Source organism: Prosopis cineraria, unplaced genomic scaffold, assembly GCF_029017545.1.
Source record: "Prosopis cineraria cultivar Desert tree isolate PC_DT_omini unplaced genomic scaffold, ASM2901754v1 PC1816, whole genome shotgun sequence".
Taxonomy (NCBI): Eukaryota; Viridiplantae; Streptophyta; class Magnoliopsida; order Fabales; family Fabaceae; genus Prosopis; species Prosopis cineraria.
The window spans coordinates 4,311-22,291 of record NW_026557141.1 but is presented as its reverse complement, the minus strand read 5'-3'; the positions used below and the strand labels follow the sequence as shown (position 1 = coordinate 22,291).

At 30.6% G+C, this 17,981-nt stretch overlaps 1 protein-coding gene across 4 annotated transcripts; it reads left to right on the top strand.

Moving 5' to 3' along the window:
- Positions 1 to 932: 932 nt before the first annotated feature.
- LOC129300936 (protein ZINC INDUCED FACILITATOR-LIKE 1-like) lies at positions 933 to 11,900 on the top strand. 4 transcript variants are annotated; one of them, XM_054939537.1, is made up of 18 exons: positions 933 to 1,068; positions 1,234 to 1,422; positions 2,577 to 2,617; positions 3,994 to 4,054; positions 4,149 to 4,251; positions 4,677 to 4,779; positions 5,409 to 5,462; positions 5,547 to 5,609; positions 5,989 to 6,038; positions 6,223 to 6,298; positions 6,766 to 6,942; positions 7,692 to 7,779; positions 8,413 to 8,498; positions 8,592 to 8,699; positions 9,088 to 9,132; positions 9,247 to 9,335; positions 10,443 to 10,486; positions 11,422 to 11,900. In XM_054939537.1, exons 2-18 carry the CDS (start codon positions 1,260 to 1,262, stop codon positions 11,529 to 11,531), a joined length of 1,461 nt encoding a protein of 486 aa, XP_054795512.1. In that variant the 5' UTR covers positions 933 to 1,068; positions 1,234 to 1,259; the 3' UTR covers positions 11,532 to 11,900. The 4 variants fall into 4 exon arrangements, 2 of the variants coding, with proteins under 2 accessions (XP_054795512.1, XP_054795513.1); XR_008590872.1 differs by lacking the exons at positions 9,088 to 9,132; positions 11,422 to 11,900 and having other exon boundaries at positions 9,190 to 9,335; positions 10,443 to 10,489; XR_008590871.1 differs by lacking the exons at positions 9,088 to 9,132; positions 11,422 to 11,900 and having other exon boundaries at positions 9,187 to 9,335; positions 10,443 to 10,489.
- Positions 11,901 to 17,981: the final 6,081 nt, after the last annotated feature.

Genomic DNA, 17,981 nt, shown 5'->3' with positions numbered 1-17,981 from the left:
GCTTCGGTAACCAATTAACTTAAATGGAAAAGGTGACCATCAAAGAAAACGACTTGTAGTATGATTAAACAGACTTTGTAACTTGATGGCTATATATTTTTAGGTAGCCAAAGGATCATGGATGCAAGCTCCCTAGGCCACCCGGCTACCTTTACTATTTAAATTAGCGACCATGATTGTGGGGTTAACTTTTAAAAAAAGGGTATTTTTATCATTTTACATTTGAATTTATTTACAATTTAGCCCTCTGATCCTACAATCTAAAATTAGAATATTTTGATTTTTTTATTTTTTACTAAAAAGTTTTTCACGGGTCAATGATTGTGATTTTTTCTTAGTTTTAGTGATTTTTTTTTTTTGAAAATAGAGTGCCTTTTTAAATTCCCAGTATTTTCTCTTTTTACATCATTATGAATGAAGGGAGAGTAAAAAATATAATAAATTAAAATAATAAAAAATAACATAAATAAGATATAATTATAAAAGATTAAATTGAATTTTACCTGACATATTTTTATTAGATAATATATAAATAATGATGTGCACTATGATTATGCAATAATTTCTCTTTATAGGTGATTTATAAATAATTTGACTTTTGTAAATTTTATATTGGACATAGCATTTCACATGTTTAAAATTAATTAATTAATTTTAAATTTTAGTATCTTAATACAAATATGAAATTTTTACTACTAAAATTTTGAAGTTTTTGGAGACTGAGATTGAATTGATCTTTGAAATCCTGCACTCATTCCTCCCCTTATTTTCCACTCAATATATTAAAATATTAAAAAAAATAGAATCGGAGCATAGCGCGGGTCAATTTGTTGTGGCGCGAAAGTCCTCGTGAGTCTTTGAATGATTCTGCGACAGTTAGATAAGAACTAATTCTTCGAGGAGTGTCTCCAATTATTTTTCTTTCAAACAGTATCAACTTTCCATTTGTTATTATTTCTCTCCAATCAATCATACATCGCCATGGACTTTCTTTCATATGCTATTGTTTTCTCCAATACACACAGCAAGCTTCTTCACCATCTCCTCCAGCAATTTCTCCAGAACTCTGTAAGTTTCTTCTTTTAGTTTTCGTCTCACGTTCTGGTTCTTCGCTTCCGTGGTCTTGGAAACAAGCAAAACGCCCTCATTATTTCTCAGATGTCTTCTTCTGATTTTAATTTCTGGAGGGTTTTAGCGTTTTCTGAATCGGGCAAAAAAAATCTAAATGTTTAGGAAGCAGAATTTCGCGGAAATCGAATATGACGGACGATTATAATGAAGATAGCAGCAGTAGAGAGCCATTGCTGAAGATTCGGTACTACGAGAACTGCCCAGGGTGTAAGGTGGATCGAGCCAAAGAAATGAACCGAGGATCACCAGTGAAGTATCTTTTCTATATATGGATGCTAACTATGTGCGCCAGTAAGTATTTAAGTTAACAATCTAACATTCTCAAACTTATTTTTGTCCGGTCAGAAGAATCAATGTGATCTTGAAGTGCTTCATTCATATGTTTTTGAAATTTGAACTACGTTGACCTATTTTGATCGCTATATGACTATATGTGCTACTGCTACCACATGTAGTGATTGGCAACAAGAGAAGAGGTTTTCTTTGTAGTGAAATTATGGGGAAAATGACAAGGACGAAGCGCGCCACTCAACTCCTAATTTAAGAAATGACAATTAAGGACTAAGGTTCTTTATTGATTCATAAAGAAAAATGATATGAACCAAAATGTCTCTCTGCTCGACTGAAATTTGGGAATCCAAAAATGGAGCTTTAGATAAACTGACTTCTTTACTTTCGTTATTTACAATTAAACTTTCGATTTTTGTATTCGAATTTTTGGGCATTTTGTTGTTTTTTTAGACGTAAAATACTTTATTTTTAATTTGAGATATTTGACTGTCTTTATGTCTCTAGCAAGGTCCTTGCATGTCATTTTTCCAAAATTATAATGGGCTTCTCAACTTTGGTTGATTTGAATCGGAGGTCATTGGCTGCCTATGAAATTTAAGAAATGAGAAGTCCCTTGGTTCTTCGGTTCAGTTCAGCAGAAAAAAATTTAATTCATAAGCTAATCCTTTGATTTATATTATCTTTTCCCCCGATTTTGTGATAGCAACATATTGTTCCTTTAAATTCAAGAAGACCTTCTTGGCTTTTGTTTGAATATTATGGTGTTTTTCTAATTCTTCCACTCAGTTTGAAAGCCCAAAATTAATCTAAATCTAATTATTGTTCGTGTTTTTTCTTCCTTTCTTTTTTTGGAGAGAGGAGAAATCCTTGATGACTGATTTAAGTCACGAAATAGTTTCAAGACAAACAAAAGCTTACTTTTTCTTTTTCAATCGAGTATTTATTATCAAACTGTATATGTTTTTATACAACTATTTGGTCAAAGGTTCAACATTATCAAGTTCACTTAAAGGTAGTTCTCCCGATGTGATTTTTTCCACCCACGATTTGTGTGCATAAACTTTTTAGTCATCAGTTAGTTTGATGTTGTTTTTCATTTTTTCCCTTTCTTGTTGAGCACCTCATTTGTTTTTCTTTTCTTGTGCTTTGTACAGCGCTGCCTATAACATGTATCTTTCCATTCCTTTATTTCATGGTGAGTTTGGTTTTTCATTTGCCTTTACTGCTACCTTCTTGATGCGCTATATTATAGCCATGGATGGCAGATTTTTCTTTTTCTTTTTTGTGTTTGGATATTGTACATTATTAAGTTCAACATCAATTTTTTTTTTATGTTTTATTTTCTCCTTATTTAATAAAAAAAAAATTAAGTGCCTGCTCCTTTTTAACGTGCACGTCAGGTATTGAAAGCGAGTGCCTCTTGATCCAATTTTTTTGTTATACATAGATGGGATTTTTTCCCCTTTTGGATATCCTTGATTTATTATTTCAATTTCAATTTTTCATGCTTTATTTTTAATATGCACATTAAGTTTTGAAAGCGGCAGCCACTTGCTTCAAGATGGGAACAAAATCTAGTAAGCAGTTGATTTGATTAATTTTCTTGAGGTTAATATTTTTTATTTTCCTAATAAATTTTGGCATTTGAATAAATATATTGAAGTATCGATACGTAATAAAAATCTTTTACAAGTTGGACTATTCATAATGGCGGCTCATTCCTTAAACTTTATGCAAATGCATGAGAAAATCTGTCTAGTCTATATTTACATCTTCCAATTTGTTGGTCTGTAGCTGGAGAAACTTTAGCAGATAATCCTTGTTTCGTTTCTTTTTGTTTTTTTGAAAAATGATGAACTATAAGTATACACCCCCTTCATTTCCTTCGTAGCTTGGGGGGGGGGGGGAGCAATTTTGTGCAAGCAGTAAGATTTTTTTTTTTTTTTGGGACGCCTACTAGTCTACTATTGTTGACTAAAACGGGAATTTAATTTCTTGAAATTTCATGAATGACTTACTGGTGGGATGGTTGAAAAACGTATGTATTTGAATAAGGGAAAAACTTATATACTTAGCTTTATGTACTTGAGATGCTTGTTTACAATTAAATCAAGACATGTGGATCATTTATATCTTATTTATTTTATAACAAATCTTGTCATTAAGATTATAAACACATTAAAATCCACTTGTTTTAATTTAGTTGGATGATATAGTACATTAAGTATATAGGGCTAAGTACTTAAGTGTTGCCCTTTGAATAATCCTAAATGGTATTAGTTGAAGTGCAGCTGGGTAGTGCCTTGGTAAATGTTGAGGAACATTTATCTCTAGAAGAGACCGCTACAACAAATCTCAATTCAGGCAGGCTATCAAATGGTCTAATTGATCACTTGAACTGTTAAAAAGTATTGCTTTACCTTCTACGTTCTTTATGAAATAACTCAAGAAATAAAGCTTTTGGTTAGTCTTTATAAACTATATTACTTCTTACTTTTGATCATCCAGGAGCATTCTCAATACTCCAGTGTGTAAGATGAATTATTAAAAAAAAAAGAAAATTACTCGCAGGTAAGAGATTTTGGTGTTGCAAAAACGGAGGCAGACATTGGCTCCTATGCTGGCTATCTAGGTAAAGTTCCTTTTAGTCCTTCCATTCCATTGATGTCTATTAGAGGGATTTATAAGATCTTAAAATGCTGATCTCCATAAGAATTATGTTGTAGGCTCTTCATTCATGCTTGGCAGAGGATTGACATCTGTAGCCTGGGGGATAGTGGCTGATCGTTATGGTCGAAAATATACTATAGTCATAGGAACTATAGTAGTGTAAGTACACTACCCCTGATTTGGATGATTTCTTTTAAGCTCTAAAATATAATAGAGAATAAAAAAAATATTGTTTGGAGAAATGAAATTATGGAAGACTTACTCCAGGCACGAAAAAGGAGAGTTAAATACATAGAAAATCGGTGATTATTTAGTTCATGTTGGGACTTTTTTCTTTTATATATATTTTGATTGTGTATTCTCTGCTTTATTTATTTTATTTTAGTTCTTGTAATGATCTTCCTATAAATAGTTCTTTAACTAATTGTATGTCAGTTTTTTGAGACTAGTTAAAATAAGGTTGTCTTGGTAGTTTCTCTCCTTACTTCATCCATTGTTTTTTTCCCTTTCGTTATGTCATTCCTCTCTACAATACCATGTCAATGAAGTTATCCATATTGATATTGATTATGATTTGAGTTCAGTGTTGTTTTTAACACACTATTTGGCCTAAGCACGAGCTTTTGGATGGCTGTTATCACAAGATTTCTTCTTGGAAGCTTAAATGGTTCACTTGGGACAATCAAGGTACCATTTATGGATGTACCAGATAGGAACAGTTTGTTGAGTGAACTGTTTTTTTTGTCATTAAAAGATAGACTATCTCTATTTGGTCCTCCAAAGTTTTAAGGTGTCATTTTACTTGTTCAAAGGATAACTTGTCTTCAATAATGTTTTCACAATAAGCATGTTAATAAATAACTGACAGAGAAGGGTGACTTTTCTTTATGAAGACCTGATGTGATCGTTAAGTGCCTAATCGTCATTTAAAACATGCACATAACAGCGCACCATGCTGTTTTGCTGCAGTATCAAGGTTGAAGATAATTGGGCATCTAATGGCCTTATTAACTTCACATTAACCCATATCATCCACTTTGTTCGTTCTTTTTTTAAAGGGCTTATTGTGAGGACGGTATTGAAGATGGAAAGCTCTTTGGAGGACGTCAATGGGACATTCAAACTTCGGGAGACCAAATTGGGATTGAGTGTATCTTTTGACTTTTGAGGTCTAAAATATCAATTCACTCAAATTTTCATTTGATAGCACCAGGCCTCAATGAGAAGTTGAATTTGCATACTTGAAGTCAGTCCATCATTTTATTTTTTCTTTACAATAGCCTGTTCTGTTGTGTAACAACATTTAGTGCCACTAGGCTTTTGCCACTGAAATCTTTCGAGAAGAACACCAGGCTCAAGGACTCGCTACTGTAAGCATAGTTTACTTTGGTCTACTAATAGTTCCTATATGTACTTGTTATTTATGATAATTTGATTGTGTGATATGGTTTCAGTTCAGTTCAGCTTGGGGCATAGCTTTAGTCCTTGGTCCAGCATTGGGAGGTTATTTGGCTCAGGTACTTTTTTCCTTGCCCTGTGCAGCAAACTAGATCTTGAGAACAGGTGGCTTTTTCAGAGGGGCATGAGATGATTCTTTTTGTGCTGAGAAACCCAAAGCCGAATTTCTAATGGATTAGGTGTTTATCGCTATCTACAATTTAAATTCATTGTCATCTAAAGTAATTGTAATCAACTTATCCTTGCTCTTTATCAATAGTTGGTCTCTATCTTCTTCTTCTTATTATTAGAGAGAGAGAGAGAGAGAGAGTTTACAGGTGTCTGTAAGCCTTCTCATTCATCATACTTCCCAAACTGTTCGTTGCATGTATGTGGAAACATGCCCAGGAGCGCACTTACCAATTGTTCTTCTAATAATTTGGAAATTTGGTATTGCAGCCAGTAGAGAAATATCCACATGTATTTCCAGAAGGCTCCTTATTTGATAAGTGAGTATACTTGGTCCTGATTTTAAATAATAACAATAGCTTTTGCTTTTGACAAAAAAAAAAAAAAAAAACATTAGTTTTTTGGCTTCCTTTTTATTCAATTTTTCTTTCATTGTTCATTTTGATTTTCTTGTTGATATGCTGATATATATATATATATTGTCCCAAAACAAATGGCTCACAGGTTCCCGTTCTTCTTGCCCTGCTTTGTAATTTCAGCCTTTGCACTTGCTGTGTTAGTTTCCTGCATCTGGCTCCCGGTATGCATATCCATACAACTTGGAATGCCTATCTATATATTAATATATCTGTTGCAAACCTTACTGTTTATAAGCGATGAATAGTGTAGCTTTCTCCTTAGGTTACATGTAATGCACAAGACTTGAGGTCTAGTTAATAATACAGAGGGTAGTACAAACGGTAAAGTGTAATCAGATGCAAAAATGTATTTTTCATCCGTCCTTATTGAGCATAACTCTTTTAAATTGGGATTCATGCCAACCATGAATATAATTAGGATGATTTGTGCTCTGCCTAATTTAAGAGATATAATATAATATACTATTCATTTAAGGGATCTCTGCGTATAAACATATAATATACTAAAAGTAGAACTCTAGAATTATATGTACTGTATCTTGAGCTGTTTATTTTTGTCAAAAAGTCTGCCTTCTGTGTCACCAACGGCTACATTCTGATGTTAGTATTTTCTTTGTAAAATCTGCAGGAAACATTGCACAAACACAATATTAGCAATGAGTCCAATAAGGATGCGGAAGCTTTAGAAAATGAAGTCACAGAAAAAACAGTTCAGAAAAGTGGAAATATCCTCCTGAATTGGCCCTTGATGTCATCCATCATTGTTTATTGTGTTTTCTCGCTGCATGATATAGCTTATACAGAGGTATGCATCTTACTTAATATTGGGTCGATAGTAAATTGTTCAAATATATCGTCCATCATGAAATACCGTTCTATAACTTCCTTAGATATGTCTTTCTTAAATCTCTCTCGATATTTTTACATATGGCTAAAGACGATCGGTTGAACTCTCTTAACTAGTTCTTCTAGAGTGGCCTTATTTGCACATGTTTAAATCACTTTAATCAAATTTCTACCATTTTCTCCTTGATAGGCACCCCTAGTGATAAGTGTCTTACTAGAGGCAGCTCTTTATGGGGCTGAAGACAATTTACTTAACTCTCTTATCCAACGCCTCTAGGAGCTTTCTTTGCAAATTCTCAAATCAACTTAATCAATTTCTTACCATTTTCTCCTTAGTAGGTGCCACACCAATTTTTCCTTGACCACATATTGATCTTAACATTCTCATCTTTGCTATCCCTATTTTTTGGCCATTCTTGCCTCTTCAATGCCCAACATTCGTTAACTAAATAGCACCAATGGTCTTATAGCGACTCACTAAAACTTTCTTTTGCGCTTTGTAGTTATTTTGCAGTGAAAAATAACTTCCTTTTAAGCTTGATTCTTGAAAAATGCTGTGATTGATTATCAAATCGATACTCCTTGACACAATCTTTGAAAAAGTTCATGTAGCATTGAATTGTTAATGAACCCGTCCTTGTGGAGCAAAATGAGGTTCTTGCATTTTTTTCTTGAGGCTATAAGTTAGCACTGTTTTACTTTCTGCAGGTTTTCTCATTATGGGCTGTCAGTCCTCTAGAGCTGGGGGGTTTGAACTTTACAACGGATGATGTTGGTGATGTTCTTTCAATATCAGGTTTATCCTTGATGACAATGAATTTCCAGATATATACATTGCTGTTGTAAATTGGACTTACTTCCTAACCTTCCAACCCCAAACATTATACATAAACATAACCGCTTGCATGAGATCCTATATACTATGCATATCATGTAATCCAATCTTGTTGAGTAAACTTTTTGGCCAAAAAAAAAAAAAATCTTGTTGAGTAAATTTCAGTTATTTAATTTTCAAACGTTGGTAACTAAAGAGTAAGATGCTTTTAGACGATTACCTGAACTTTGGTATTTTGTTGAGAAAATTTTGATGAAGTTTCTTTAGTGTTTCTTATCAACTTCTTCAAAGAAAACATAACTTGCAGTGCAAATTTTAAAAGCGTCAATCACGTAGTGCTAAACTATAAATCAAATTGTTTGATAAAATTGTTTTTGACTGAACCTCTTTTATGAATGTAGATTTGTTCAGACTTCCTTGATACTCATACAAGAAAAATCAGCAAGTACAACATATATGAAAAATTCAACTAGTTTAAGATAGAAAAGATGTGCACTTCAATGATATAATTGTGTTTTCTTGCTTCCCATGTATTGATGTATTTATCACGTAGAGATTATGCTGATTAGCATTGAACATTGGTCAACTGGTTAGGATTTGCTCTTTTGCTCTGTCAAATCTTCCTTTATTCACCTATGGAGAAAGCATTTGGACCCATTAATCTTGCTCGCATTGCAGCGGTGAGCTTTCACTATCATGCAATAGTTACTGTGATGCAGCATTTTCCTTGTCAGTATTTTTAATCTCTACCATTTTTTGGGTACCACGTGCAGGCTTTATCCATCCCTCTCTTGCAAAGTTACCCTTTCATAGCGATGTTATCTGGCTTCACACTGCATCTAGTGATAACTATTGCTTCCGTCTTTATGTTATGTTTCCCTGTAAGTGCATCTGTTTCTTGATTTCACCAACCAGATTGTTACATCGAGGGGTTAAGATGAAGTAAAATGGCTGGCATAGAATAATCTTTATAGGTTGCCAGAAAATTAACACAATAAATTGTAGTTGCTTGTATAAGTATCATGTAATGGCATGTCGTGTCTAACACAAGTTTCTGATTGTTTGACGATGATGCAACTCCTCTTTTGAAGTGTTCATGCTTCATAAGTTGTACTTTTTCAGTATAAAAGAAAAGGAAAAAATAGAGAGAAGAGAAGAAGGCGATTGTTGTCTTAACATGTAACAATGCCAAAAACAGCATACTATCTCCTTCACGAAACATATATCTACATAATGATCTTCCTGATTGTTAATTTTTTTCTTTGCCAGACAATAATTGATACCAGTTTATTCCTTTTGCAAAACAGAGCAGTGGTAAATTCTTCATGTTCAGTTCATTATTTAATGTTACTTTTTCCTTCCTTATAGAAGTTATGAGATCATCATGATTGAGTTGGGCTAATATGGTTGTTGATTGGGGAAAAAAAGGAACAACACCAAAGAGGAGCGGCTAATGGTATTGCTATGACAGCTATGTCACTTTTCAAAGCAGTTGGCCCTGCTGGAGGTGGAGCAGTGTAAGTGTGCATTTATTTCTTTTTCCCTGTTTTGTTTTTTGAATGGATTTTCATTTTTAGCCCAAAAAAAAAAAAAGTGCTAACATAGGTTAGCTCAATATCGGTTGGATCAAGCCACATTGACCAAACGGTCTGTGGTTTGATTTCTTCCCCTAATGATCTATGATCTGCAATCCTATGTTGGTAGTCATATACCAAGTTCTCTGCATGTTGCCTTGGAGCTAGAACAGCTTATTTACTTTTTTCGTCAACCAAAAGGTTTTTATTTCACCAAAAAATAAAGAAAAAAATTGTAAATGTGAATTGGTGGGAGGTTTTCATTAATTAACCTGAGACTCTATGGGTGATTTTAAGTCCAGAAGTTTTTTACCGTTGATGTTCTATGTATAATCTGTTAGATTGATCTGATTCTTATCTGTCTGAAAGTTGCTAGGTTCTTTTATCATATTTCTAAAAGTGCCAGTTCAAACTTTCTGTTGTTTAAGGAGAATATATCTTAAAGGAACAATCTTGGTCTTCTTTTGCTTGGAGAGTTTTTAGAGGTTATAATGAAAATGGAGAAACACATTTCTGTTAACATGCCTTCTCCATAACATGCAAATGCAATATTTTATGGTAGTGTTTGGATTGACAGATTTGGATTTAAATTTTATATTTGAAATCTTATATTTTAAATTCATGTATTTAAAATCTTTTGTTTGTGTAGTTTAAAAATTTTCAAATAAAAAAGATAGATGGGTTGAGATTCAAAACAAAAATGAAAAATAGAAAAAAAGTTTATCTTTATTTTTTAATAGACAAGAGACTAGAATGAAATATAAGAAAAAAATATGAAAGTTATAGAGACATTAATAGTGGAAACACGAAGAGAATGACATGTTTGAAGTGACTGAAATTTCAAGTAACTAGGGTATAGAGGAAATTTGAAATTAAAAAAATTGCAACAAGAAATGGATTTGAATTTGAATTAAAATCCAAATTCATGAATTTTGTTGTATCTAAATGAGGGATTTAAACTAAATCCAAATTCAAATCTAAATTCTTATTAATCCAAACGTGCCATAAAACTTATCTGTAGTTCACTAATTACGATCTTGGTCGATGCAGATTAACTTGGTCGCAAAAGCGGTTAAATGCTTCTTTCCTTCCGGGTATGGTGCTCATTTAATCTTTTTGTGCTGCACTCTGTTTCATATTCTGTTTCAAAACTTGAAAGAGTGAGGGAAAATGCTTAGGTACATTGCTTTTTTGATTTTCGAGATAAAGTTCTTGAATGAGAAAATAAAATGCATACATTTTTTACTACTCAACACCATGTCATGGAATATGGCATGCATCTCTTATTTTATTATTAATTAACACCGTACACATCTTCCTTTCTTGTAAATCCCATCCATATTTACTGTAAAACTATGGTGAAAAAAATATCTAAGTTAATCCGTTGTTAATTGAGTGTGTTGTGGGCCTGTTGACAGTAGTGAAAACTTTTTGGCGGTGCACCTCTGCCTAGGTCTGAGGCTTGGGTCACTTTTTCTGTTTGGTTTGATTTATTTTTTTTAATTGTTATTTTGCCTATTAAAATACAAATTAATGAAAAATAAATAAATATAAGCATAATTACATTCAATTTTATTAAAATCTTTCCCAATTAGGACCTGACATGGCAGGCACACAAGTTAATTGGTGGTAGATTTTTTTTTTTTTTTAATGATCTGCCAGAGAAAGTTATTTGTTAATGAAGAATCATGAGAAGCTTTATTTTGTCTCAATAGTCTTAACTTTTTCAACAAAGAGCCACTTCATATTTAGGCATTTGATCCCCCCTCATGTCTCTATTCCTTTTTTAATTAGTCTTCTAATCGCTTAATGTCCCGTGCAATGCGCGGGCTAAAAACTAGTTTTTTCTTATTTCTCACATCTCTTTATTAGTAAAAAAAAAAAAAAAGAAATCCGCATGGAAATGCACCAGATCCATTCCCATATGTCTTGACTGCATATATTAGAATATCCATCCCTTGTGTTTCATAGAAGTAGCTCAGTAGCTGCAATTCTGTAAGCTTACTAACGTTGGGACATTTAACCACAGGTACTCATTTGGTGTTTTTTGTGCTGAACCTAGTGGAAGCACTGGGCCTGCTGATGATGTTCAAACCATTCCTGGCTGAGAAAAAGACAACCCCATCACAGCGGTCATAATGATGTTAATAACATGTTTCATAACCATGCAGTGATGAAGCAATCATCAATCCTGAGATATTTTTGTGAAGGGGATGCTACTGGCTAATTAATAGGACCAATATATATATATATATATATATGCATGCATGCATGTACCAGCCTTTCCTGCGGATTTCTGGTATGTTCTTGGTCATTCCATTAGAGGTGCACATAGGCAGGGTTGGGTTGGACAAGACCCTGCCCGATGCCCAGCCTGAAGAATGTTTTGCAGCCTGATGCCCAGCCCTGCCCGCAAAAATACTCTATTAATTTGGGTTGGGCAGGGCTAGTTGGGTAACTTTGGACCGCTTAACCCATCAAATAATTGCACTGCTCATAAAATCACAACCCTTTTGATCATTTCAAAATAAAACTATCACAAATCAACAATAATAACCCTATACATCAACTCAAAATAGCATCCATAAAATCATAAATCATAAATTTACAATAACAGTCACAATATCCAATTATCCATAATTCGATATCTAACTTGAAATCTAAAACTACTACAAGTCTTGACACAATATCAAATTATCCATAATTCAATTCAAAATAATAGCTATAATCTAAAATAACAAAAGCTTGGAGCATCATATGAGAAACAACAATTTTAAAGAATAGGCTTCAATTCACAAAAAGCCTCTTCTCAATTCTCAACTTGCATGAATGGAAGAGGAAAAATGCGTCATAACTAAATAAAAAAATTGTAGGAACATACATGAAAAATTAAAGCAAAATGGAAAACAAAATATGAGAGAATTAACAATAATATATAAGTTTGTTAAAAAATTAACAAGAAATCATAGAAAAGTTTGCAAGAAATTAATAAAAAAATTAACAAAAAATTATAAAATATTGGGCTGGGCTAAATGGGCAGGGCTGCATAACTTACCTGCTGCCCAGCCCTGCCCGCACATTGCTCAGCCCAGACATGTATAGAATTTTTTGGATTTTTTTTTTTTTGGGTCGGGCTGGCATACCGGATAATTGGGTATCATAAACACCTCTACATTCCATGATGTTTTGGGTTTGAGACATGGTACACCGTAGACATACGAACATATATAATTTTATGTATTGTCTCTCTCTATGGCCCTGCCTTTTGAAACCAAGAAAAGTTTTTTTCTTTTTTTTTTGTTGGGGGGGGGGAATTGAAAGAAGATTCATTTGCTTTCTTGAGTTGGAGTGAAATCGTGGTGGCTTGGTAATGTTTGTCATGAGTCCAATCTAATGTTGTCCATTTAATGGCTATTTATGTGTATTTGTTTTTGGGCAAATTGATTGTTGTTTATGATTGTAGCAACTTGGCCATTGGTTTAATGAAATGTGCTGTTTTGAATGAAATTTGAATCTCAAGTGATCAAATGCTTCTTATGTACAAATTTGATATCCGAAATTAATAGGTCAAATTTATGTAAATAGTTTTCTCAATATGATTTATTTTTATATACAGTTTGAATCATTGACATTGCTTAAGAGAAATTGAGTCTCTTTCACTTGACCTAACTACTATTGAATCTTATACATAAAAGAAGTGAATTGAATATGTTAAGGATTGTCCTTTGTTATGATATGAGATTAGTTTCTTGCAGCTCACTTTCAAAATCATTTTTGTTAATTAAAACCAAGAATCTCTTGGCTTGTGTTTATTCATTGCAGCAAGGTGGGAGATCATGTCATTTGACCTACAGCTCATTGGCGATGATATCGCATCTCCTTTAAATGGGAGAAAGTTGGGAGCGGGGGGGATTAAAGCCCTACTGTACTGTTGAGCATTGACAAGCTCTAAAAAGCATGAGTGATAGTTTTTTTTTGTGAAGAGATAAGCGGAATTAAAAAAAAAAAGACAATTCATTAAATAAAAACAAACGTAACAAAGTATAACTGTTGAACCCTAATTTTAATCATTATAAAATAAGAGAAGTTTATATTTTACAAGATCAATAATCAAGAATTAACAACTTGAAAGGGAATTGATTGTCTTTATTTTAAATTATGGCTCTCGAATCTTATTCTCATATAGGTATATCATTATTACCAAATATGCATTTTATTCTCAAGTAATGAAGAACCACTTAATCAATTCTTGTTTATACTCATATTGTATTTCTCTCTAAAAATTAAATATTTGACTTGATATTAATTTTCTAAGGACCATTTGTATTACTTAAAAGGTATTTCAATTGATCTTGAAATCAAAAATCAAAATTCTGAGCTATGATACATGGATATTGATATGTGTATCAGATACAATACTTTGATACTTTGATTTTTAAAAATAGAGGATACCATACATTTTCTATTAGTGCATAGGTGTATATATATATATAATAAATATTAAAAATATAATTTTAATTTTAAAAATATCCAAAATAGCATACATATTTAGTCTTATAAAATAATATCAAGTAAAACATAATTGTTAATTGTACTTTCATTAATTGGACTTATAATTTCTCACCTAAGATTTAAATGCCAAAAGATTATATTCTTACATTGTTATAATTAAAAAAGTAAATTTTTTATCTTTTTATTGTATCTAAAACTTTTTTTTAAGGAAAATCTAATATCTGATTTTAAAAGCAAATCACAAAAATATATGGGAATAAAAAAATTAATATCACAATATTTAACAAAATTTAATTTTTAAAAAATAATTTTAAAGTATTAACTTGCAATCTAAAAGTATCGAATACACATGAAAAAAAAATTAAAAATAATATTTCAATACTCTACATGTACGTATCGAAGAAGTACTGGGAAGTATTAGTATCAAACACAATACTGATATAGATATGTGAAACAATTTAAAGTATTGATACTTCATAGATTCTAAGAACTTTTATGAGTTGTCTGTGTCGTAATCCTTATTTTAAAATAGTTTCTTTATTGTTAGTTATTTCGAACAATTTTTGAAATAAGGATCTTCAAATATATGATCCTTACTTCAAAAGAGCCTTCTCTGCATTCTTGTTAAGCTGTTCTTCACTATTTAAAAATAAGTTAGTCAGCTTATTTCCAAATAAGCATGAAGTTTCATGCTCTGCTTTCATGTCTCTTTTTGAGCAACTTTGAAGCTTCATCATTTCTTATTATTTTCATCTTCTAAAAGTTGTGTTAGTTATTTTATAATCCTAAAAACCTTTTAAACATAACTTCAGATTAGATTAAATACTTATTGATCTTATTTTAAAAATTTTTTATTCTCAAATAACTTTGTTCTTCTGAAATAAGCTCTTACCTACATTGTTAAAATATTTTTATAAAGAACCGTTATTTTCTTTACTTATTGAAAGAGAGAAACTTCGCCATAAGGCACTATACAATTGCCTCTTTTTCGGAGAAAGCTTAAAAGAAAGAAGATGAAAACTCCAACTATCATATTCATAAATCTAGTAGATCATTTATGAAGCACAACTAAATTGAAGCATTTATGAAGATAGTGAATAAGAATGCACACAAATGAGCAATGCAAGTTACTTCATTTATGGTTTTATCAATTTTTTAAGTTTGTATTCATTGAGCTTAAAGAGAATATTTGATAGAGTAATTCATTTTTAAACTTACTTTGTTTGTTTATTTTTTTTTTGTGGAACAAAGTATCTTAAATTCTAGAAGTTTAAGAGAAATAAATTATTGTCTTTGTAAGGGGAGTAATTTAGACTTTAGTATAAGTCTGAAATTATATTAAGACTACCAAAAGCGCAAATTAACCCTAGTAAAGTTAGTGGAAAAAATCTTAAGTAATATTTGAAGGCATAGGCTTGAGTAGTTATGACTGAATCAGGATAAATAATCTGTGCAAGCTTTTCCTTTTACTCTCTACTATATTTTGGTGACTCATCTCTTTAAATTTATTATTAACTAAATTTTTATAAAACTCGATTTAGCCCCCTCTTAGAGCGGAATCTTAGTAACTTCACTTCATATGAAAGTGAAGATATGTACTCCCTCCATTTTATTTTACAAACATTTTTTAAAATCAAGTTGCCAATGAAATGAACTAAATATATGTTAAACTTCAACCCCCCCAAAAAGCAAACTTGTAAAAAATATTCTTTATTATTTAATAAGAGTAATAGAGAGAGAAAGAGATATTTAATGAACGCAAAAAAAGGAGAGACAATTTTAGAATAAATTCACTAATAAATATTTGTCTTTTTTTAAATTATATCATGGAAGCTTCTTATAACTAACGATGTTCAATAGCCGGTTGCGCGAGATTATGAAGTTCCTCGTCCAGAATAAAGCTCATCGCAAGCACGCAATGACACAAGGGTTCTCCTCATTGGGATTCTCTTCACCCATACTATGAATTGAGTGTGTTTTAATTTTTAATTTATTAAAAAAAATTTAGTAAAAATTTATTTAATAAAAATTAATTTAATAAAAATAGTTGTTGTAATAAATTTGTGTTTTTATATATTTTTTTAAAAGTTAGTTTGATATATTAAAAGTTGTTTAGATTATAATAATAAAATGTGCTTTTGAACGTACAATTATTAAAAAGGTCCTTCTCATGGAATTCTCTTCACACCCATACTATGAATTGAGTGTGTGTTTAATTTTTAGTTTATTAAAAAATTTTTAATAAAAATTATTTGATAAAAATTAATTTAGTAAAAATCAGTTGTTGTAATGAAATTTGTGTTTTCATATATTTTTTTAAAGTTAATTTGATATATTAAAAGTTGTTTGGATTATAATAATAAAATGTGTTTTTGAATGTACAATTATAAAAAAATATTTATTTATAATGATTTATAATTTTTATTATACAAATATAATATATTTAAAATATTTTAAAAATATGATAAAGATTTTAAAGAACATAAAATTTGATCTATAATGCTAAAAACTTAATATCTAGTTATACTTTTTTAATTTATAATTTTAAACAATGTGATAAAGATTTATAATTTTTATTATACATGAATGCTAAAAATTAACATGATTAATTATTTAATTTATAATACTAAAAACTTGATACCTAATTATTATTATTAAAATAATAATTATATTTAATGAATTAACTATTTTTTAAATAAAAAATAATAGATTAAACTTGAGATAGTATAATACATCTTACTTTTTAAATTTATTTTTTAAAAACTTTAAATAATTATATTTTTTATATTCACTTTCAGTAGATATGCTTTTAGGATGTATTTTTTTTATAAATATTTTACCCACAAAATTTCAAAAGTAAAATTTTGTTTTTTAAAAAAAAGCACAGACAAACCCAACGTAAGATCTTTTCCCCGGGGCTACGCTTGCTCCAGTTGCAGATCGAATCCAGGTATTGAATTCGCCCATAAAATTCCTCATTAATCATCTGTGAGCTTGTCTTTGATATTGTGATGAATCAATAACTTCTTTTTGCAACAAATAAAGTGTGATATAGATTCTTGCTCCTGACATCCAAAAGGGCTTAAGTGATTAACATTCAAGTGATAGCGTGACAAAACTGCAATCGTTAATTAACACGAGATGCTTAGATGGTTAATGAATTTCTCCACAACACCTTCCACACCTCCTTGTGAGGATTATAATATGGGCTGGTGAGACTGGTAATATTTTCCAGTTAACAGGCACACAAGGATTTGAGGAATGCATTATAAGAGATAGAGGTACACCATTAGTAGATGAATTAGATTAACCTCCTCAACTGAACTTAACTTCCCTTCACTAACCTTCCTCTTCATTTTCCCTCCACTATCCTAAAATAAAATCTAGGCCATTCAAATTTGGTAGACTCCATAATTAAATTTTCTACTTTTTATTTATATTTTATTTTATACTTATTAAAATAAAAAAAATTAATAAATTTACTTTATGACCAACTTAAACAGTCTAAATTTAATATGTACTTTTAATTTAATATTTAATTTTTTTTATAATTTTTATAAATTAACTATTTAATTTTACACAGTCTAAATTTAATATTAATTTTTTATATTTTTTATAATTTTTTTTATAAATATAATATTAAAAGTGAATATAATCTCCCAACGGACACTTTTCAAAAACATATTTTTTTATAAAAAAATTATAATTAAAAATATTAAAATTCAAACCATTCAGAATAAATTTGAATAATTAATATATGAAAATTTAATATCAAGTTTTTAACCATATAAATTAAATTTGCATTGTTTTAATTGATACTAAAATAAATTTATTAAAAACCTTATTTTTTATTTTAATAAGTATAAAATAAAAATATAAATAAAAATAAAAACTTTAAATTTAATCCATCCAAATTTACCCTGCATCAAATCAAAATGGTAGAAATTTCATTTTAAGTTAGTGGAGAGGAAATGGAAAGAGAGGTTAGTGGTCCTCGCATTAGCCACTTGATAATTTACTCTCCACTTGATATTCAAATCTATCATTTAATTGATAATTCTTTGCCTTTTTATTCTT